Genomic DNA, 22,913 nt, shown 5'->3' with positions numbered 1-22,913 from the left:
TGCAATATGCAGTTAGCACATGTTATAAATATAATGTTGTGTTGCTGCAGCAGATTATCTTAACACCACTCACAATGACAGATTAACCATGGATAGCATTTTTAATGACAATTATGTTTTCAACAAGAATGACTCAATACCAATGCAGGTATTAAATGTCTGTCCAGAAAGGATAAATACATCCTATGATATTAACATGTATGCACAAACTTGTAATTGCACATGAATACTGCCTAGAACACTTAAAGTTATCGCCCTTATTTTATAAAAGATAGTGACAACAAATTAAGACACCAAAACGCCATCCAGAAAAAGACATCAAAGAACTGATGAAGAAAATAAATAATTCCCAAGGAAAGGCACTGAAATTGTTCGTTTAGGAGACATTTTTTATACAGACATGTATAATGTGCAGTTTTTTGTGGCTCTGCCATATGCAGAGTAAAAAACACATGACAGAAATTGCATACACACCACAAAAGACTTTCTCAGAAATCTCTATTCAACATGAGTAGATAAGAGATCAAGTGTCTTTACGCTGAGGAGAGTAATACCCGATTCCAGTTTACACTGTCAAGTCTGTACACAGCAGCTTCAAGGTCAGCCACAACTTTATGATTCAAGAGGAAACAACCTGACATTTCTTTGGTAAAGAGGTCAAGAACATTGCACATTTTTCAAGAAACAGTGGAAAATGAGTATGACAGTGAAACAATGCAATTCTTAGTGCAAAGGTCAAAATTGTGTAATAAATAGGCAGCTGAATTACTGACCTATCACACAACACTGATATAAAATCAGACCATATGATTTAATCATCCATTAGGATAGTTCAAAATGAATGAAGTAAACAAAGACAGCGTGTATCATATCAGTTGTGGATGATACTTTTATTGCTGCCACACCGAGATATTTGTTTAGTCTCAAGTTTTGCTGGAGGGAAATATGCTGGTGTACAGTCTATGTCTGCTTCATCTTTATTTCATTCCAAAACTAGGAGATGAACAGTGTCAGAGGGCAGGACTGGGCACAGACAAGGTGGGATTCTGCCAGATGATCATGTGGCTGCGTTCAGACCGCTGAGGTGTAGCCTGGGACAGTTCAACCGACCCATCACTTGCATCATCTCCTAGAAAAGCACATTGCTCAGTTAGTCATTTAATAAACTAAGCAACGATGACACAGTAAATCAACTCCATATGCAGCCCAAAACTCATGCAATACATCAGAAACACCAATGCTGCAATAGTATTTTCAAGTCTTTTAACTCACCAATTCGAAAGTTGATGTAGCCCTCTCCTCCACTGAGGATAAGCTGAGAGGTAGTAACAGTGCTGCTGCCGTGAGAAGTCATCAAACAACCTGCAGGGCAAAGAAGATCATTACAACCCAGCACGTAAATTGATCTCCAAAATTACTAATTAAATCTTTCTAGCATAACTGAGTTAATGGCTATCAAATTTTTACCAGGTGCAGCAATGATGAATCTGACAGCTTGTCTGTGTCCATGGTAACACAGCTGGGCTGATGCAATGGAACAATATGGGATGGAAACAGCTTCTGAAGCTGTGGATAGTTATTCATGTAGTGAATACTTCATAGAACATGTTTTTGACAGTATACATTTCAATTACAAAAACCCTCAGTTTAAATAAAGCTCACTTATGGATAATGGGATGGAGAAAATGGCACCACCTCCGGTGCCCACCCACAGACGGCCAGAGATGACTGTGAGAGAGGAGATCTGGAGAGGGGAGAGCGTCAGGAAGGGTTGGCCTATAGGGGAGACAGATACTTGTTAGCTGAGCTACAGGGAAGAAGAACAGGGAATAAAAAAGGTTTAATTCATAAGAGTCCCTGCTTCAGTGCTATATATCCAAATGTATCACTGACATATCTGTGATAAAAATAAAAATACAGCTTTATTACCTAATGTTTTAGTGACCAAAGAAGTAAAATCGACTTCCTGTAGTGGCCGACCAGTGGACCAGTCAAACAGCCTGAGGACTGGGTCTAGTCGGCAGGACGTCCAAACACCACTTCCACCAGCACACAGGAAACGAACCTGCTGCTCACTGCGCTCAGAGACTGAGAATATTTGCTGTAAAATAAGATGAGAGAAAACGATGCAGAGTCTTTGTTTGAGCAGGATACAAAAATAATAAACTGCAGGTACTTTCTTACCTCAACCTTCTTGCTGTCAATGTCAACCACATGGACTCTGTTCCAATATCCCACCCACATGCGGCCACCTTTTGCAAGGCAGCAACGAATGGGCTGCAAGGGGTTTGTTCCAAGTGGCATCAATGAGTATGTCTGCAGATTCCAGCCACCTGTTAATTACAACTCTCAGTCACTAAGTTAAAAAAAACAATGGGAAAGAGATGAGCTGAGACAGCCAGGCAAAAAGAGCAGACAGAAAACCATTACCTGAACTGTGGGAGAAAAAGGCCAATGTCCCGTCAGCTAAACCTGCTATGACTTGACCCTGGGAATACCTGAGGTTGAGTCAACACAAGGATGCTTATTACATAAAGATGTATGAAGCCATGAAGATAACTCAGTGGCACACAATAATTAAATGCTAATACCCATATCAAAGACAACAGATGACTCACGTGAGCGAATGAACGCCCTCTGTGAGGGAAACAGACTGCAGACAACGCCTCCTGCCAGCAGAAGCTGAGTGAACCAGAATACTGCAAGAAAGACAGTGGGAGAAAGAAGAGGTCAGAATTCGCTACTGAGACTACTGTACTTACAGTGCTATTCTTTGACACGAGCTGCTTATTCAGCAGGCACTACCTTCCTTCCTGAGTTCCAATCCACACGGTTCCTGCAGTGTCACCTGACAAAACAAGACCAGAAACGCTGTGTCAAGGGAAACATTTGACTTTCGCTGTTTTGTGCCTATTTTACTGGCACTGACCTATTGGAGGCACTGCACAGATGCAGAGTGCAGGAGCTGTGGGTGGGAGGCTGAACTGATCCAGTACTGTGTTGGACCTTGCTGGATCAATCACTGTAATTTCACTGCTGGAGGCCGGACCAGAAACTACCCACACAGAACACTGACAGAGAAGGATGAACATGGAGTTTTGAAAGAAGAGTGTCATGAAAACAAGTCCCAGGGCAGTGTTAGTTACGGTTGGATGGCATTGTACGTGGTTATTAGCTTGTGACTACAGTTGCTATTTAACCAGAATAATGACAGACTCACTGTAGCTTCTCCTGAGATCTCAGGCGTGACAGCAACTGCACAGTTCAGCTGAATAGACAAATAAGTTGGAAGCAATGTTCAAACATTTATCAGCTTCAAAGTAATGTAACAGGTTTATACAAATCTTTATACAAAATGTAAAATACTTTGTATATATGTGAGAAGATTTACCTTAGCAGTGGAGTCTCTTTGATCCAACAGTCTAAGCTGCACAAGAACAGGCACATCTTTAGGCTCTGGAACAGCTTCGTGGGAACCCTAGAAGATTTTAATAATCAGAATGTTGTTAGTCACACACACATGTTGAATTATCTGTGGTAACGGAGAAGTTATTCATTATTGAATTATCTGTGGTAACTCGGATGTAGAACATATAATTGTATAAATTAAAGTCGGGGACTTTTCAGTCAAATGTTCTCTTTTTTAGTTTCTATGTACCCTTCTATATTCATCTGCTTTTGTACCCATCAATGTGGTTTACAACCTGTGTGTTCGCCAGTGGTGTGCTCCAGCCGTGTATCTGCCGCTTCCCTAGAGTTCCCCAAATGTGTGAGCGAATGTCCCTGTAGAGTTCTTTCCTTCTGACACGTGGTGAGTGAGCTACGGCAGAAGACGATCTAGAGAGAATGCTTGTGGGATTAGTCAGCTGATCAGACCAAATGCAATTATTTGTTAGAAATGATAACTTAAATAAGACAGAAAAATTTGCTTACTCAGCCTGAGTCTGACTGACAGCTGGTATATGGGAAGATGTCAGAGGAGACCGAATGAGCGATGGAGAAGCTTGCAGGGTGAATGTAGAAACAGGAGGTGGGATTAAGGGTTCCTTAGACAGGCCAAACAAGCGATTGAACCTTTGATACAAAACACAAATAGGCACATGAGTGTACAGCATATTGCTAAACTTTAAATAATTACATCACACTGCACACTTGTCTATTTTAGTTGTTCTGTCAAGTCCACTTAGCTGCCAATTTACATTACAGATTGACTGTAGCTGACACAATTTACCTTATTAAACATGCATAGTGCCCAGATTGTGTTAAATTTTAACACAAACACCTACTTTCTCCAAACACTGGACCGTTTGTCCTCTGTTAACTTCACATCCTTTGTTGCTCTATAAGAAGAAGACAAAAACCATTAATGAGTGCTCTTAAATAAACCAAAAACAGAGTTAAATCATGTGTGCTTATATGTATACAGTATATGACTGTACCTGACTGTCTGGCTATGTCTTAATGCCTCCTGCAGCTCAAACAGACGCTGTTTGTACTGGTTCTTCTCCATAACCACACGAGCCATTTCGGAGCGAGAAAAGTGGCGCATGGATGTGGGTATAGAGGCCTGAATGTAAAGATGCAATTATTATGTAATTTAATAGTAATATAAGATAAATGGTAATATGTAATCACTTTAATACATCGTAAATGATACTCAGTTAGTGGACAGTGCCAGTGCAGTGCAGTGCTACTATATGTAGGCTTAAAAGTCTCCTTACATCAGGATCCTCAGGCTGGCACGCATTCACTTCTTTCCTAAGTCTATAAAAAACAGCAGATATAAAGCTCTTAGCCACAAAAAGACTTATTAAAATATGAGAAATATCTAGCACAATGTTCCACACCTCTTAGTTTCCTCCTCTTTCTCTTTGAGCCGGCCCTCTAATCGTAAGACTGTTTCCTGCAGAGAGGTCAGTTCCAGTTGAAGAGCTGTCCGGTCGTCGGTCAGCTCTACTACCCGAGATATCAAAGCCTTACGGGCAGCTTCTGTCAACTCACTGACAAAAATAAACAGGACAATAATGATTGTAAGATGACACAGACAATGACCATTACTTTGGTAAACAGAGTGAACTGCTGTAACAAATTAATGTTTTTATTATTGTCTCTTCTTACTGATTTGTTTCTACTGAAGCAAGAAGCGAGAGTGACTGGAAAATCCCCTATAGACGTAAAACTTCATATACCAGGCTAGACAAATGAAGACTCACTTGGTGACTTTCAGTTCCTCATACTGAGAAAGAATCTCCTCAAACTGGTCTGTACTGCCTGAACAGAGAGAAGTATTAAAATTAAAACACAGTTGCACACTATTTAAAACACTGACAGTAATGTACATTAGGTCTAAATGGAGTCATTTACTTTGACATATAAAAGTACAGAACTGTGTAAAAAAAGTTAAAAAGGTAATTAAAGCTTCACAGAACAATTCTTCACAAGAATTTCTGTTATGTTTGCACTTCATGTTGGCCAAGTATAAGGTTTCTCACCGATTCCAGATCACTTATAGAAAACAACCTCCTCTCACCTCAAGTGTCTGCGATTGTTTAATTTGTCTTTCGACTCGGCATTATAAGACAACACAGGAACTGTTATTAACACATTTCTGTGTTTCTGCAGCCAGACTGAGGATCATGGACTGATAACTTAGCCAGCTATTATTACAAAGTGTTGTAATCATTTATCAAACTTCTGGTTAAAATGAAGGAGGTACATCAACCATTTGTAAAACAGGTTTGTAAGTGTGTTTTCTTTAAATTAATTTACCTCTGACGCTGGCCCCTCGGTCTACACTCTCCACATAATCCCGACTCAGCTCTGACAGTTCAGAGAACACAGAGTCAGTGTTGCGCAGCTCCCACTCCAGACTATCATCTTCTTCCACCTCCAGGCCTTCTTTTCCGTTTTCCTGCATCTCTTCTCTGTGCTTCTCTTCTGTGTTGCACTCCTTCCCCTCCTCTTCCTCCTTAATCTCTGTCATCTCCTGCTCCAAGTTGGTGTTAGACTCCGCTATCGTTGCCTCCTCTTTATTATGTCTAACCGGGGTGCTGATGATAAATGCAAATGACAGAAATGTGAGGAAACCGGAGAATGTGATTAGTGTGTGTGTGAGCATGTTGATTAGCTACTCAGAACACAGGTTTAGTTAATGATTATAGCTTTTCTATGGATTTACATACTTTCAGATCTCCAGCTTACTGACATATTTATGGTTCAGATAATCACCTTGCATCACCAGAGCTATGAAATCGTGCCAGTTCAGGAGTGGAGCTTATGATGTAATTCACAAACTGTTCTTCAGTGGACTTTTCAGCCGGGCTAATCACCTTTTCTTCCTTGGCTACAAGATCTTCTAAACATGGGGGTCCAGACTTTGAATGTGGTCTTTGAATCATCTGTAAGAAAAGAAAAAAAAAGAAAAAAAAAAAACAGAACAGGAAAGTGTTACTTCTGTCATTTTTGTTAATTAAACATATTGTGTGGGTGAGAGTCTGTTTACCTTTTCATTAACACTGGATTCAGACAAGACTTGATTGGATGAAAAGTCAGTGTTCTTGAGACGTAGGTGATTCCTAAAGGCAACGTGCAGTGTTACTTAGAAAAGTCACATGAATAAACAGTATCAGTGTTTTTCTTGCATTTTGCAAGAATTTCTCACAACACTGTAAACATTACTAATTATAAACTGTGATTAAAAGTTTGAACAACCTTAATGGAGAATCCCTTTCAGAATCCTTCCTCTTTTCCAAAAGCTCCTGATATGTGTGAGATAACTAAAACGAGAATATAAGTATAAAACAGAAAAGATAAATGTTAAACATCACCATAAGATGGTGTTTAAGAGGTGTTGGTATGTTTTCAGTCTACAGGCAGCAGAATCTGACCTTGTTGTGAGTGTGTCTCAGTGTGCTCAGTTCTCTACTCAGATTTGCTTTCTGCTCCTCCAAGGCCACCACTGCAGGAAAACGCAACAAATAACTCCAGTTGTTTCAGTCAAGATATGCACAAGAATAAAAAGATAAAAGGTTTTAAATAAATGGTTAATTTGATCTTTGTCACAATTAATATTCAAACACTCACACTGATCAGCTTGTGCTCTTGCTTTCTTCTCTAGCTCTCTCTCTCGCCGCTCTCTCTCCTTTTCCCTCCCCTTCATGGTTCTCCTTTCCTGTTCAATTTGGTCATCCAGCTCCAGACACCTCTGAAGAAAGAAAAGATTTAATTCTGAGTATCGACAACTACTTTTTCTGCTTAAAAAACCCCAAACAATCTAAATTAATGTATATCATACAACATCAGCACCTTTAAATCTCCATCAATCCTCACCTCTTGACTTTCCTTCCTCAGTGCTTTCTCTGCTTGGTATCTCTCCAGCAGCTCTTCACACTCAACTTTCTCCCTCTCCACCTCCTCCTCCCTGTCCCGCAGCTGGGCTTTGCAGGTGGCAAGTCCCTCTAGGACCCACACAAATATGGGTACCAGAGACTCCACAACACTTTCGCCATGGGTCTCAATAACAGTCTGTTATAGGGCGAAGGCGCAGAGTGAAAAACAAGGTATGTTTGACCATGAAATTGTGATTTCATTCCTAAAAACACTGCATATGAAAGAAGACTGTCACATACCTGTAGTTCTGAATACAGTTTTCCTGCCTCTTCACTCACAATGTTGGGGTCTAGCTCCACCTCCCCAGTCCCACACAGCACTCTCTCATTGCACTCCATTAGTCAGTTATTTTTATCTAATTAAACTGTCAAGAGTTTCGCTGATTCAAAACCAAAAGACAAATGATTTTTCAAATTCTACGAGCTAAATCTGGAACGAACTGTTGCTCTCCTGACTACACTTTACCATCTAATGCAACTAGTTTGAGTAGCCATTCTAACATTACTGCTAACACCACTCATCCTCCATAACTTTATGTTGCATTAGTAGGTGACAAAGGAAGCATCTTCCAGCTAGCTGCTTCTGCACTTTAAGGCTTATCTGATGTCCGGGGGTGTTTCAGAGTTCATCCTTGAAAAAAAGAAGAAAATAATATAATACAGTATAATAAAAATAATAATAAAAACAGCCAACTTCTATATTTAAAGTCAGACACAAGTTTGTTTTTCAGTGATTCAAAGAATTTAATAAACCTAACCAAAAACTTTAGATAACTATATCTTGCTTTTAGCATAATAGCTAAAATTAAAATGTATTATCTATTTAAGCCAATCTCTCCCCCTCACATTTATGGGCATTTCTTTCTTTTCTTTGTTTCCTGTGATAGTAAATTAAATATATATTTAGGTATTTAGGTCAGACAAAACTAAAAACAATTATACTCTGATGCAAATACGCTTACCAAGGATCAATCAATTAATATGTTTATCAATGAATTAATTTTAAAATATTTTGATAAATCGTTTTTTTTTTCATTCAGACATACAGCTCAAAGATAATCTGTGTACTGTATAATACAACAAAGAAAAGCAGCAATTCTTTAAATTATTCAAATAATTCATCAGCTTTTAAATTATCTAGAAGCTGATTATTGATTCATTGATTAGTCCTTTCAGCTGTACTCGACTCCTGGCATCTTAGAGCTGGTTAACTGATAATGAAATACATCATCAGTGCTGCCTCAGTCACCTACATATTTAGTGAGACATGGATGGATCCTACAGCACAGTTTGGCATTTAACATCAAACAAACGGTGGATCTTTAGGTTAAATATTTATGGGTTTCTGTGAGAGATTATTTCATGTGATGCACGGACAGACAGACGACACGTCAGTGTGTCATGTGGGTGTTCATGTGTGAAACAAATAGTTTACACAAATGCACCCAGTGCCATGTAAACACGCAGACAAACACGTCTTTGCACAGGTAATACACGTCGATAATTAGCCTCCTGGGTCTTGTTGGTTAGCTTCGAGAGGGATATGAGGTGAGCTTTGAAAACGACCCACTTGAACTGACATAGTATAAATAAGTAACGTGACTGACAGTGGACACTTGGCAGCGAGTTACAAAAAGTAAATTGGTGGGAAACAAACAAGCCGAGTCGTCGCGCTGATCGGCCGACGCTTCACAAACTCACCTTAACAGCTGACTCCTCGGTAACTTTAACCTCACTGTCCCAAAATACGAAACTTTCAGCCGTCCTTTCTTCAGGACTGATATCAATTACACAAAACGGCTTTAAAGAAGGGGGTGTTGTTTGCTTCCGACGTGTGCATACGTATCCTCCGCCCGACCAATCGGAGCGCTGCAGTTGTCGTCTGTAACCAATAGGAGAGGAGAGGAGGCGGGACATGTGGAGTTTTGTTTTCACAGGGAGAAAAAAAAAAAAAGTTTCCTGAAACTTGAACGAGGACACGTGACCAGGTAGACTGTCAGGTGATGAGCCTGGTGAAATACCTGGGGGGGGGGAGAGCCGCACATACCTCACACTGAGCTGGGGGCCCTTTACCATGGGATCCTATGAAATCACTGTAGTAACTGAAGTGGAGGCTAGTATGATCATAGCTACTCAGATTAAAGTACTTTTACTTGAACTTCACTACAGTTTGGAGGGAAATATCAAATACTCTGCTACCTCAAGGCAAACATTTTGGACTTTAGTTACTAGTTCTGGCTGTGTAGCTTTTACAACATATGATCAAGCAATAAATTATAACTGGATTGTCATGGCTTTACCTAGATCTTTGGTAGCACAGATCTTTGTCCTTATTTTTTATCAATTGCCATCAGTTTCACCTTTGAACAAATCTGGACATTTATGGCATCAACAACATCCAATTCAGTAGCCTTACTAAAAGACCTTGGTTTCTTCTTGACTTCTTGTACCATAAACTAAATTTCAGAGCATTTACTTGGCACTTTATCCTGACTAAAGAATTAAAAGTAGTACTTTTACTAGCAGCGGAGTGTTTTTATGCAGTTACCTGCCTTTTTATTGGACTAGTGAATTTATGCAATTCTACCAACTCTACCAAAAGTCTTAAACTGCACTTCATTAATACTCAAAAATACTCAATAAAAGAAAAGGCAGGAATTCTTTACATCAAAATAATTGGAACATTTAAATATTTAGCTTTTTGCATGGAATTTGCTCTGATAAGTAGTATTTAAGTACAGTATGTGACTCTAAAGATATGCTAAGGAGTACAAATAAAGTGGCATGTAAATAAACACACTTAATACTCGAGTTCCTCATATTTGTATGACTTCTTAAGTAAAATATTTGAGTAGATGCACTTAGTTGCATTTCACCACTGCTGCTAGCAGATTTTTTAGTTTTATTTCCGTTGTGGTTACACATGGTGAGGCAAAAAGGGCAAAACATTTACTGTAAGTCAGGTGAGTAATGCCATTAGGTGAAAAGACTACAGTTAGTTTTATTTCCAGCAGGTGGAGGCACTAACACACCTTCCCTCTGTCTCCTTCTTTTCCTTCCTTGTTCGGTTAATGTTTCTGCTTTCCTGATTCCAGCCCTTTATGATAACGCTTTTCTCAACATACCTTTTTTGTATCTGTCCACCTGTATTGTAATTATACAGCTTGATAACACATTCTTCATCTCCCACTTCCTCTTTAAGGCTGATTTACATACAAGATTAATTTGCATATAACAGTCAAATTGCTCAGATTACACACACACACACACACACACACACACACACACACACACACACACACACACACACACACACACACACACACACACACACACACACACACACATACATATCAACATTTCACATTCATTCATTTATTGCATATTACCTGCCTACATGGTACATGCAATAGTAGTCTAGGAAAGATCACAAGTATCAATGGTAAGTACTACTTAGATAAAAGAAACAATATATAAAAAATATTTACACCACACTTTTATTACATTTTACTGAAGTATAAGTAAGAAGGACTGTATCATTGCTGTCTATTATTACTGTTAATTTGTAGAATGCAGGATAGAATAAAGCTCATTTTAGTATTTTATGTACTGTTATCTAGCTTATTCTATAAAGGTACAATTAATCATACAGAACAAATCTTATAAGCTGCTCACGTTTTGTGTATCTTGATCAAAGTAACTAAAAGTAGCTGGTGCTTAGAATTAGTGCAGTATAAAGTACATGAGTTCCCTTAAACTGGGGTAGAAATAGAAAGTAACATGAAATGGAAGAACTGATGTGTTTACTGTAGTTGCATTCCTGCATAATTTAGACTGTACGATACAAGGAAGAGCACAACAATATTTATCTACTGCCCAGTATGACTGTGTGTTATTTACATAATAGTCATAATAGTCAAATGTTCAGATTTGTCACCATTCTCTTTTACATTCTGTCATTACTGTCTTTTTTATACTGTCACCTTTTTAATTACCCCGCCACCCTCTACAAGAACTTCTTTTCCATCCTCCATCTTCTTTTGTGACAGAGCTCTCCTCTCCTTTGTCAGGCACCCGTACATCAGAACACTTCCAACAATCATGACACTGGCCGCCAGAATCACAATTCCCAATCCCAGCAAGTAGGAGGTTCCTTTTGTAAAATGGTTCAGTTGGTCCCACAGACCCACAGCTATACAACTGAAGCCGATGAGAGTTGTCCAAAAGCAAAAGGCCAGCATACAGGATCCACAGGACAGTTCAGCACCGCCAGTCACCACAGTGATGCCTGCAATTGAAGTGATCCCTTGTGGTAAGGTCACTGTCTCAGATTTAGGGTTGTAGGTGACAGCAGAAGGGACATTTGATAGAGCGGAAGGATTGAGCATTTCCATCTTTGTTGTCATGGTTGGTTTTAATTCCTCTGTCAAATGGTCAAACGTAACTTTGGCAAGCACTATATCTCCCACACCTTTCTTCTTCCTACAAAATGACATGATGATGTTTAATATGTAAGTTCTAAGCCATATTTTTTCTTATTCTCTAATTTCTAAAATGAATTAAATTAGGATACAAAGCTACAAAATGTAATTATAGATACAAAGACAGGTGAAAGGTTAGTTTTATTCTCTAGACTTATGAAGTTCGTCATTATAGGCTATTTTGCTCCAGCTCACAAAACTAAAAGATAAGTTTGATAACTTTAGAAAAAGAAAGTATTTTATTAAAATAGTACAACATTGCTTACCTCCGTCTTGCTTCGATGTGACAATTTTCAGATAAAAAATCTCTCTAAGTGAAAACTTAGAGGTGCTGCGGACTTTCTCTCTGGACAATGTGTTTAGAAATGGGAGCAGGGGACCCAAGTGCTGTTACCTTTATCAAATACGTCAAAACATGAGGCCTCGCAAGATGGTGGACACAATTGTCAAGATTGTTGTCATTTGTTTGTTTCCTTGTGTTCAGTAGGAAGTTCTCGTCTGTCATTAGGCTCCATTACAGCCCATTACCAGATATTTATCTAGGAACAACTCCCTTCCTCTTTTCCTCTCTCTTTCAGTCTTAAGATTTGACTTGTGTCCCACCAAGGCATTGTTTAGACTTTGGAAGGGTTTTAGTTTTTAAAAACATTTTCCTGTTAAAGGTTCCCATTTCTCACTTCACAATATGAGGTGTAGCTACTATTCAACCCTGTGACTTTCTTGAAATGTGATAAGGAATGAATGGTCTTGATATTTATCTAGCGGTATAGAGGAAATGAGCAATGTTATCATGCTGTTATCAAATAGTAAATAAGCAGTTACACAATAATTTGATATTAACATTAGATTTTTTTCTTATGGTGTATCAAGCAACACATGAATGAATTGGCTTAACATGGTATGTTGACACTGAGGGGAGCAGATTAGCAGTATATAAAGTGCTGACGTTTCACGGGTCAATGCTGTAACACAGGTGAAGGCTGATACAGTCAGTTAATACGCTATGATGCTGTCCAGCCAACTGGGACATTGCCAGTGGTAAGACACTTGCCTAATTGCAGATATTTTTAGATGTGTTGACTGCTACTATTAAGTTTCACCTGTTACTATGTTGTTTTTATGCGTGTTATACATTACCGCCTGCAAATTAAATATATATTGTGTAATATATGTTTGTAAAGACAATGCAATCATTCCTTTATTAAGTGTCTGACAGGGTGATAGTCTCATTAAGGCGATTCGGCATCAGATATCTTAAACTGTCCACAAGCAGAAAAACATTTCAAAAGTAGCCACAAATCCTTGCTTGCACTAGCTCTAGCAATTAGTTCAGTCTAGGGCATAAATCAGATGTCAGGGATTGTTTTGTGGAGAGGAGGGGGTAATTCTTTTGGTCATGGCACTCACAGGCTGAAGATGATGATAATTGGCTAAGTGTTGGATTGGGTGGGACAGGGCGGGGCATTAGTAATCCAATAGATGGACTCAATGAGAATATTTATGGCACAAAGAAAATCCTGTTGCAAAAATAAGGATATGAATGGTAACGATACATCGTAATAGGTAAAGAACGGGGAACATAAATGCAGTTCTGTTTCTATTTACACACTCTTGTGCAAATATGTAAGACATCAACTCTCACCTCCATGCTAAGTTAGTTTGAAACAACAGTTAAGACAATCAAGATAATACTTTCAGTCTAATCAAAGCAGACATAAAAAAAAATAGACTGATGACGTAAATGTGTCAACTTAAGTGTCATGAGGTGAGATTGAGGTGCTGATGATTACTGTGAACCCTGCTGTAGGGTGACAGTTGTTGACGACAACAATAAAAAAAAACTTTTACACTATAATTAAATACATAAAGAATCAGGACTGAGTGGTAAGGGACTGAACAGAAGTACCTACCAGTGGAAAATGAAAGTAAAAAATCAGTGGGCATGTTTGTGTTAGTGTCAAAAACAGGATGCTTCAGTGCATGAAACGATACTTTGTGGAGACAAAAGGGAACAAAAATTAAGTCTAGAACAGAAAATGATGAAGACATGCAGACAGCATGTACGGAAAGAAGAAAGAGTGTGACAGAAAAGTTGGTCTAATAGGAGCATCATCGTAGCTCACCTCACGTAGGATGCTCAGAGAAAGCTGACACTGAACGATGTGACATGAGCAGGTGGGATTTGAAGCATGGGTGGGCAGGAGAAGGACAGATGGATGTGTGGAATTAGAGGTCAGTAGTTAACCAAATCCACTGAAAGGCCATTACTGAAACATCAGATATAATGCTGCAGGACCTAAAGCTAGCTTTGAAAACCCACTTGAGGCTCTGTTCATAAGGTTTCCTGGAAGGTCTGCTAATCTATTGGTCAGTTTACTAAACCATTTTGTTTAGGAATCATACAGTTTTAATATTTCTCATATACACAGAGTTGTGACTTAAGGAGAATACTAAAATGCATTTAAAAATGCCTGGTGATTAATACTGAGTTGTAAGGTAAGACTAAATTATTGGATGAACAAACCACAAGACATTGCAATAGCTCATGGTCTGCATGTATAAATAATTTAACTCAACAACAAACTCACTACTGTCATATGGATCTTTCTAGACTTCCAGACCCAGTAGCGAAAATTAGAACCCAGGGGTTCATTTCAGTCAAAAGCTCAGCCAACTTAAATCCCGCATTAACAGAATTAACCCAGTCACCCATGGTAGGAGTGTGTTTCCCCCTGCCCTCCTTAAATCTCACTGTCTCACTGTCAAGACAGACACTCAATTCTCTGGCCAGCGCCTGAAGACACAACACAAAGGTAAGCGTTTTATCCATTTGTGATCACCTTGGTTATGTTAGTTTTCATAAGCAGAACACTTCTTTAAATCTCTAAATCATGTTTCTTTTGCTCATTTGCAGTGTTTTTGGGAAAAAAAAAAGCTTCAGGTGGCAAGCCTCTGAAGATCTCAAGTTACACAAACTTCAGGGAGTTTGACAGAACTGACACTTTACTAAGAAACTAAAAGCAACCACCATGGGAAATGCAACCAGTAGCGCATTGTCAAAGGAGATCCTGGAAGACCTGAAGCTCAGCACCAAATTCACTGAAACTGAAATCTGCCAGTGGTATGAGAACTTTCAGAAGCTGTGCCCAACGGGACGCATATCACCAGAAGAGTTTGAACAGATCTACGCCCGCTTCTTCCCCGACAGTGATGCCAAGTGCTACGCACGACATGTGTTTCGCTCCTTTGACACCAATGACGATGGCACTTTGGACTTCAGGGAGTACATCATTGCATTGCACATGACCTCCACTGGGAAGACGACCAGAAAACTGGAGTGGGCCTTCTCACTGTTTGATGTGGACAAGAACGGCTACATCAACAAGTCCGAAGTGACAGAGATCTGCCAGGTGAGAGTGAGGTGGTGTTTAATGAGTGACGGTGAATGGATGAGTGTCCTAAAGTGACAGAAAGCTAAAAGTTCCCACTGTTCTGTTTCTATTCTGTGATGATATATGTTCTACATTTCTAAATGTGTATCTTATTTTTGCATTTCATTATTCTCTCTAAAACTATATTAGACAGATGTGAAAGTGATGTGAGTATGCAGCAACTGTTCCCTGAAATTTCTTTATAATTACTCATGTAATCACACAGTAGCTCTTAAGGTGTAGTTGTAAAATATGACAGGAAAAACTGACCTAATGCAATCGAATATACTGCACTGCCTTAAAACTACACTTTATAGCAGGTTTGCTAAATTTGAAATGTAAGAGAGGTTTCATCTTCTGACATCAGCTGTGAGGCCGCAGTTTGCAGAATTACTGTTAGACTGCATCAAATTATCAGGTTTGGTGTTGTGTTTACCTCCTGCGAGGTCCACATAACATTCCTTGCCATCTGTTGGAAAGTGTCCATCCCTCTCATGGTATGTAGGGCTGAGTCCTAATTGCCATCTCAATTAGCAGCCTATTTGAACCTCAAACTCCTGATAATCTTTCTTACAGGTTTAGTGCTTAGATACTTCTCATGAGAAATGAATAACACTGCTAAAAGAGTTTCCTCGTCATCCCTCAGTCAAATCTGAGGCCGTCACTTTGGACTGAGTAATCAAAACTCAGTGAGATGCAGGTTGTGAAGTTTCTTAGCTTCTGTTTTAAAACAAGTGATATAGATTTGTAAGAGGTTTAGACAGATCAGCCGAGAATCCAGATAGCATTGTAATGGGATTTAATTCCTGGCCAACTGGCCCGAGTCCATGTGCATCAGGTTTACAAGCTGTGCGTAAAATAGCCACGTTTTAAAACTGCGTAAGAAATTCAATAACCTACAAACAAAATTAGATTTTCTTAATCTGTGAAACACTCCAGAGGTAGAAAAAGACAGGTCCTCTACATGCACAGGTTATAATATCCATATTACAGTTACTATTCATGTTACAAATCAGAAAGATCTGATTTGTTCTAGATGTGGATGTAAAAATAAATATAAGAAACAGAGAAAGTTAATTCAGTCTAGTATATTATACTACAGTGATGGGGTATGACTAATGAATAAACACTGTAAACAGGCCCAAATAAATCTAATTCGAGGGTAAGCAGCTGCTTCATGCAGATTGATTTGATTTTATATGACTTTCTGTCATTTACAAGCTCACAGTCTGAACTGCACAGACGACCAGCTGAGGGGCAAGTCCCGAGAGAAAAGAGATGGCATGTTGGCGTTTGGCCTGTGGCCTGAGTCTTGGCACTAATCCATGTTAATCTAGGTGTCTTAAATGTGGGAGATGAGTGCTTCCTCTCTAAGTGGGACACACACTTAAAGATCTGAACCTAAGTGCACAGTCATTTACAATCTAAAGGATTCTACGTGACCAATTGCAGATTAACCATCTCTGAAAAATTGCACATAAGCATGACAGTTTCTGCTGTGGATGGATTAATAATTCATTTCAAATAATGAGCTGACTTTACAACTTATACACATGGTCCACGAAAAAGCAACAGTCAAGCCCTCCATGATCAGTCTTGTTGCTTCAGATGGTCATTTGTCACTAGGAGAATTCAGGCTACTTGATTTGATTGTATTCAGCCACATTGCCCATGAGTAAATAGTGCCTAATGACAACAATCATGGTTTGTTGCTTGCCTGCAAATGTCAAGTTGTTTTACATCAGAGGCTCAATAAGCACACACAAGAAGCTAATTAACTTAAGAGGACAGTGAGCTTACTCGCTTGTCCAACAGATTACATGCTTCTTGGCATGTACGTGTTTGTTTGTGTACTGCAGTGTTGTTCCAAACACCATTTATATGAGAGAAATTATGCAATATTATCACCCATCTTATTCCCAACCCCCTCCCCAGGCCATTTTTAAGCTGATCCCCAAGGAGGAGCAGAGCAGGTTACCAGAGGATGAGAACACACCCGAGAAGAGAGCCAACAAGCTGTGGGCGTTCTTCGATAAGAAAGACAACGGTAATATCTTATCTAACTTATCACTTATATATTTACGTCAGAGAAAGAAAATAAGTGAAAGCTTGTTCTACCTTTACCCAGAAGCTGCTCCCACATCCCATAGTGAGGATTATATCCTACAGTCAGCTGTTTGGCTTAATACTAATAACAAATCCACCTGGGTGCACATCCCCAGTTACAGCATCACTCGTATCTACTTACGTATCAGCCATGGACCATGAAACCTTAAGTGACTCCATTGCCTCGCATGCTGCTGTCTCAATCACACACACAAGCACACGCGCACAGGAGATAAGACCGGATTTCTCAGATAAGATAGAGTCATTATTCAACCTCATGTTTACTCCAAATTCCCCACTGTACATGTCGTGTGCTGTTGTCTTTCCACTATAACGTGTTGCCATTCTTTCTTTTCACCTCACAGAGCGGCTGGCTGAAGGGGAATTCATCACAGGAGTGATTGAGAATGAGAATGCAATGCGTCTTATTCACTATGAACCAATGAAAGACTAAGTTCATTCCTGCCCCGTTCTCACCTCCCCAAAGTTTAATCCACTTCATACCTCACTGTAAATACTCTTTTCAACTGTGTCCTAACTTTTCAGTGACTTTATGTCACATTTTTTTGTCAAAGAATTGATATCAACTAGTGTTTCAAAATATGTGCAGACAAAACTATTCTGATCAAATAGGCTATTTGGGGGGACTGTACTGTATTCATGTGATTTAGATGCTGGGGTAATCAAATTATTAACTTATGTCAGACATTGTTCTATTGTTAACACTTTAAATGTTTCAGAGGAAATGTTGTCTCTAGAGATTGTGACTGTTAATGACAATATATGAAAAAGTATTGTACCCACATGTTAGGTTCAGGCTTTTGTACATAAGTTGAAATGTCCAAATAGAGGTTCTGGCTTTTTTGTTTTGTGTTATACAGTAAATTTGTTTTTCTCACACATCTGTGCTTTGGAAATTAATACTTCCTGGAAAAAACAATACGTGATTCCTTTACCTAGAAATATATTGTACATTATATGGTTGACAGAAGTGGCGCTTTAGGTTTTACGTGTCTTACTTACTATTGTATTTAACTCAGACAGTAAATCCAGGATTATCCGAACTGTATAACCTACAGACGTGTAAGGTAAACGTAGATACGTTTATTTAACCTTAGAAAATGGTGGTTAATTTAATGCTAAACACAGCAAACACCAGAATGTAATATTCATTTGTTAAAAGCATTATTTTCATGAAATTATGATATAAATTTAAATGTGTGTGTGCCTGTATTTCTTTCTAACTTTCATTCTTAGCCACACACATCACCACCACCACCACCCACAACCTGCTCTCCCCACCACCCATCTCCATCTTCATCCCTTCACATGCCTTCCATCTCGCCTCACTCTGTTCTTCCTTCTTTCCATCCAACTCGGGATTACTGGTTTACACATAATCTTCTGTTCAACATAAGAGAGCAGACTTTTCAAAATCTCTGTAATCTTTCTATCTCTATGTGTCTATCTTCTGGGTTTGACTGTGCATCTGCACAGAGATCATGTTTGTTTCTGGTATACATGCATTGCATCCAAATGCTATATGTGTCATACGTTTGTCACAAGAGAGAGACGAGCCCAACAACATGTTGGGTATCTCATCTAGATAAATTAGAAAATATTGCATATTTACTCTTAAGGACAGAGTGTACTGTTGGGTTTCAACAGGAGAAGAAACATTCAGCTGCAGTAAAATTATGTTGCAATGATGGTTCTCTTGGTATATTGCAAACAGAAAAATCATTTAAACATGTACATGCATTTACACACAGAAACAAATTTACTTTCCTACCATGAGGCACTGAGAAATACCCAGAAAACATGCATTCCTGCATGCATGTGTGACTTATACATACAATGTAGTCATTACATTTTGATATGTATTCATTTCATTGGTCTTCAAGCCTGGTTGGTATGTCCCAAGTTCATTCAAAGTCAAAAACAGGATCTGTTTGCTCCCATTGATCCTTCTCCAGCACAGTGATAGTCTCTTTCAGTTTTTCAGCCCTTTTAATTGATGTGTATGATACTGATCCTCTAACAAGGTGAATCGACTCGGTCCATCGCTTCCTCCATCTCATCCATCTCTCTCTCACAGTCCTCACACCCCTCTGGCCCACAGCCTCCTACCAAAACCAGCGTTGGTACATCCCCATTTCCCACTCCAACCACACTGCCATTCGGGGCCCATGCTACGTCGATCATGCCATCTGGACAATGCAACAGTCCGCTGACAGAGTAGAGCCCACCTCCTGGAACAACCTCATCATAGGATGGTGCGTGGGTGGCAGCTCTTGCTTCCTCCAGTCGCAGCCTCTGTCTGCGGCGTAGCTCGATGATGGTCTTCGTGTAGGAGTTGAGTGTGACCACAGCGGCCCCCATGCAGCAACTGAAGGACACCCAGGCAAGACTAGGAACAGAAGATACAGGATCAAGTACTTGGAAAACAACAAAAATATATCACTATGACCTGCAATCAAGAGATATGCATATCTGAATAATACACGTTTGTATTCTGTTTATAAAGAGTGGCCACCTACGCAAATGACCAGCCATAGTCCCAGGACTGAGGCCTCCAGTCTTTGGGGCCGACAATGACTGTCATCTGAAATACTGTGGTGTACATCATGTGAGCCACCATCCCAAGAAGACCTACAGGAAACCAAACCAATCTGTTAGCTAAATCTAGCAAACAGGGGACCACGCAAATAAAAACACAAGTCAAATGAAAGGATACACAACATCTCACCTGATAGCACAGTACAGATAGCTGCATAGGCATTGATTTTTAGCGAGTGCATTTCTTTATGAGAGCACAACACTTCGAGCCACATCAGTAAGAAGCCCATCCCGAGCAGGCCGATGTACGTAAACTCTGAAATAACCGACAGCCAGAGCACACCTGCAAGATTTGAAAAACATACTCAATGGACACACACATCCAAGTTGAAAATGATGTATTAACATTAAGCCAAACTAATATTTCATGGTTTCATTATAATATTACAAGTTGAATACACAGCTCACCTTGTGTTTCCCCAGGTGTTAACTCTATAAAGCTTCGACATTTCTCTCCTGCCAACAAAATTCAAAGATATGAACAAAATAGAGACATAAACATAATTCTTTTGAAGTTTGTAGAAAACATAAACTTAAAGAATATTTACGACTCTAAAAGCTCAACTTATATTGTGTCCACGACCAAGTTGAAGGTATGATGGATATGCGCCTAGTGATCTTACCATCACTGTGTTTCTCACAACTTTCCCAGAAGCCGGTGTGGAAGTATCTGAAGGCAAACTTGTCTTCCCCCGTCTCCCAGATGTAGTGCACTGCATTGGCCAGCTGCCGCTGTCTGATCCTGGCTAGCTCCTCTCTCCTGGCTGGAGACAGTGTGCGGTTGAAGGGGTTTTGAGTTGGACTCTCTGTGTGACAACAGAAGAAGATAACACTGAGAAGAGCATTCGTGCCTGCTTACTGCACTCTTACCCCACAAATATCAGGTCTGTCAAAAAATACACTGAAACATCAGCACGGTAATCAAACACCAAACTACTAATTTGGGTGTAGGCGTGTGTGGACAGGAATATAGTGCTGTTAAAAAAAAAAAACTATGTACTAAAGAAAGAGAGAGGAACAAAAACGTGAGCTCAAACAATCTGCAAGTGTTCCAATCACACCTTGGTCTCAAAAGTCACATGCTTCTGTGTTTTGCAATTGCGTGCAGCTCTGTCAGCGAGCACCTTGTCATCCCACGTGTGTGTGTGAATCAGGTTTGGAAGCATAAGGGAGAGTTAGGTTCTGTTCAGTTCATAAAGTACATGTTGTGGTCAAAGTTGATTCATTTATGCAATAAAGTTACTAATCTCAACCTGGATTAAGCGTATCTGTTGAAAAAATAAAGACCAGGGAGGGAGGGATTGGGATTCAACCTTACACCCCAAAGATTAGTACTATGTCATAATGAAGTTCTCTGTGGGACAAAGGTACAAGTAAAAAAAAAGATTTAATACAACATCAAAACCAAGGACAGTGACAGAAGCCAGTCAGGTTATTCAGGCAGGTTGTTATGCAGTGACACAGTGCAAAGATCAAGAAATTCAGTGCTTGTGTAATCAGGTTCAAGGCCAAAACTTTGGTAATGTCAATGTCAGAAAGGTACATCATATTTCAGGAGGTTTAAGTGGCAATACTCCCAGTGTAGACTGTATTTACATGCTTTCTAGACAGCACATACAATGAATAGACAGTTAGTATGCATTTAACTTTTTATACCATAACTCATGTTTATGAAAGCAGCTCAAAACATCAATGCATTATCTTTAAAAGGGTATCTGTCTGGAAAAAGGGGGACCTGTGACTGTAAGTTTGAATATTTATCACATTTTCCCTGACAATAACAAAAGCCTGTGGTGAAATAAGATAGGATGAATCCATGAACTCAAGAACTGTTATGTTCCTGAACATGTTGCAACAGATACTGGGATTAGTCACAAGGAAACATTTACCACTCATGAAAGATCTACATTCACTACGTTTTCCTCCTGTTTATTTCAGCTTTCAGACGGCATGAGGGGGACTCGGCATTATCTTTTTCTCTTCAGCCACCTCAATGCTAAAATGCCATGAAATGTTAATGTTACTGAAGTACACTTACACAACTAGTGTACTTAAGAACAATTTCTGCACTTACTAGAGCAACTTTAAATATTGTCCTTTTTACTCCGCCATGGTGTTTTGGCATCTTTATCTACTGGTAACTTTGCATATAATGTTAAGACTCAAAATAATGGATATTAGCATGTGGCACACTGCTTATACTTAAAAGAAACAGTAAATCATTAGGAAGCACAATAATAATGAGTAAAGATGAAAGACAATATCTCAGTACCTGTGGTGTAAGGCTCGCTGTTGTTCTGACCACAGTTCTTCATTTTCACAGGCGACAGGCAGAGGGGTTTAACCACTTTGTGTGTGCCCTCACACCAGTAGGAGGTGCAGAGAGCGAGGATGGAGAGGGCCAGAGCCAGACTGGTCAAGGTCAGGGAGAGCAGGGAGCGAGAGCGACGGGACATACCTTCCAGCATGGCCACACAGGAGGAGGGTGAGGCGGGGGGATGGTTAGCGTAAGAGAGGGGGGAGAAAGTAAGGCAAAGAAGGGGCAGAAGGGAAAGAGTGCAGGTGGAAGTAAGACAAACAGCACAAAGGGTATTAACACAGTCACAGATGGAGCTGATAGGGAAGAACGTATACTTCGGGGTGGTTTTAAGAGGTGATGAGCTGCCAGGTTTAAATGGAAAGCAAAAATAAATGTGACATAACAGTACAGACAGAAGATAATAAAACAAAGCTGACGATGAGCTACTGTTAAGTCAGCGTGATTAAAAAGAGAGGACGATAAGGAGAATGAATGAGGAGGGGACTGGATAAGATCCTGATGCACGTGGGAACGGACAGATGGGAAATAAATGAACAAGTAGGGATTTAGGTGGAAAGTGGTTCACAGT

At 39.6% G+C, this 22,913-nt stretch overlaps 3 protein-coding genes and 1 long non-coding RNA gene across 4 annotated transcripts; 1 reads left to right on the top strand and 3 right to left on the bottom strand.

Annotated features, from left to right (window-relative positions):
• Positions 1 to 82: 82 nt before the first annotated feature.
• Positions 83 to 9,205, bottom strand: si:dkey-17m8.1 (C-Jun-amino-terminal kinase-interacting protein 4). Its single transcript, XM_026371205.1, has 28 exons — positions 9,090 to 9,205; positions 7,629 to 8,019; positions 7,330 to 7,524; positions 7,084 to 7,204; positions 6,888 to 6,958; positions 6,712 to 6,776; positions 6,503 to 6,575; positions 6,229 to 6,398; positions 5,770 to 6,050; positions 5,214 to 5,271; positions 4,848 to 5,000; positions 4,722 to 4,764; positions 4,440 to 4,567; positions 4,287 to 4,340; positions 3,934 to 4,074; positions 3,705 to 3,837; positions 3,392 to 3,478; positions 3,221 to 3,268; positions 2,930 to 3,071; positions 2,806 to 2,848; positions 2,619 to 2,699; positions 2,431 to 2,498; positions 2,185 to 2,333; positions 1,930 to 2,101; positions 1,663 to 1,776; positions 1,468 to 1,566; positions 1,273 to 1,362; positions 83 to 1,129 (listed from the first exon to the last, which is right to left on the bottom strand). The coding sequence occupies exons 2-28, from the start codon at positions 7,725 to 7,727 to the stop codon at positions 1,011 to 1,013; spliced, it is 2,997 nt and encodes a 998-aa protein (XP_026226990.1). The 5' UTR covers positions 7,728 to 8,019; positions 9,090 to 9,205; the 3' UTR covers positions 83 to 1,010.
• A 1,065-nt stretch (positions 9,206 to 10,270) lies between these two features.
• LOC113170689 lies at positions 10,271 to 12,276 on the bottom strand. Its single transcript, XR_003299660.1, has 2 exons — positions 12,136 to 12,276; positions 10,271 to 11,870 (listed from the first exon to the last, which is right to left on the bottom strand). It is a non-coding gene; the product is annotated as an uncharacterized LOC113170689 (long non-coding RNA).
• Positions 12,277 to 13,354: 1,078 nt separating this feature from the next.
• Positions 13,355 to 17,879, top strand: rcvrn2 (recoverin 2). The gene is made up of 4 exons (XM_026372884.1): positions 13,355 to 14,682; positions 14,784 to 15,279; positions 17,236 to 17,347; positions 17,772 to 17,879. Exons 2-4 carry the CDS (start codon positions 14,899 to 14,901, stop codon positions 17,858 to 17,860), a joined length of 582 nt encoding a protein of 193 aa, XP_026228669.1. The 5' UTR covers positions 13,355 to 14,682; positions 14,784 to 14,898; the 3' UTR covers positions 17,861 to 17,879.
• Positions 17,880 to 17,893: 14 nt separating this feature from the next.
• On the bottom strand, positions 17,894 to 22,686 carry si:ch211-149k23.9 (germ cell-specific gene 1-like protein). Its single transcript, XM_026372883.1, has 6 exons — positions 22,298 to 22,686; positions 20,649 to 20,831; positions 20,434 to 20,481; positions 20,156 to 20,308; positions 19,947 to 20,058; positions 17,894 to 19,816 (listed from the first exon to the last, which is right to left on the bottom strand). Exons 1-6 carry the CDS (start codon positions 22,491 to 22,493, stop codon positions 19,444 to 19,446), a joined length of 1,065 nt encoding a protein of 354 aa, XP_026228668.1. The 5' UTR covers positions 22,494 to 22,686; the 3' UTR covers positions 17,894 to 19,443.
• Between the last annotated feature and the right edge of the window lie 227 nt (positions 22,687 to 22,913).

Source organism: Anabas testudineus, chromosome 16, assembly GCF_900324465.2.
Source record: "Anabas testudineus chromosome 16, fAnaTes1.2, whole genome shotgun sequence".
Lineage (NCBI taxonomy): Eukaryota > Metazoa > Chordata > Actinopteri > Anabantiformes > Anabantidae > Anabas > Anabas testudineus.
This window is presented reverse-complemented; position numbering and strand designations above follow the sequence as displayed.

Excerpts from the sequence above, each read along its gene's own strand:
- si:dkey-17m8.1 (XM_026371205.1), bottom strand. The coding sequence starts at position 7,727 with ATGGAGTGCAATGAGAGAGTGCTGTGTGGGACTGGGGAGGTGGAGCTA. Across the intron at positions 5,272-5,769 it reads CCGAGGGGCCAGCGTCAGAG|GCAGTACAGACCAGTTTGAG; the intron begins GTAAATTAATTT and ends CTCTCTGTTCAG. Across the intron at positions 1,777-1,929 it reads TTTGGTCACTAAAACATTAG|GCCAACCCTTCCTGACGCTC; the intron begins GTAATAAAGCTG and ends TCTCCCCTATAG.
- rcvrn2 (XM_026372884.1), top strand. The coding sequence starts at position 14,899 with ATGGGAAATGCAACCAGTAGCGCATTGTCAAAGGAGATCCTGGAAGAC. Across the intron at positions 15,280-17,235 it reads AAGTGACAGAGATCTGCCAG|GCCATTTTTAAGCTGATCCC; the intron begins GTGAGAGTGAGG and ends CCCCCTCCCCAG. Across the intron at positions 17,348-17,771 it reads CTTCGATAAGAAAGACAACG|AGCGGCTGGCTGAAGGGGAA; the intron begins GTAATATCTTAT and ends TTCACCTCACAG.
- si:ch211-149k23.9 (XM_026372883.1), bottom strand. The coding sequence starts at position 22,493 with ATGCTGGAAGGTATGTCCCGTCGCTCTCGCTCCCTGCTCTCCCTGACC. Across the intron at positions 20,482-20,648 it reads TTGTGAGAAACACAGTGATG|GAGAGAAATGTCGAAGCTTT; the intron begins GTAAGATCACTA and ends TTTTGTTGGCAG. Across the intron at positions 20,059-20,155 it reads TATCTGTACTGTGCTATCAG|GTCTTCTTGGGATGGTGGCT; the intron begins GTGAGATGTTGT and ends GGTTTCCTGTAG.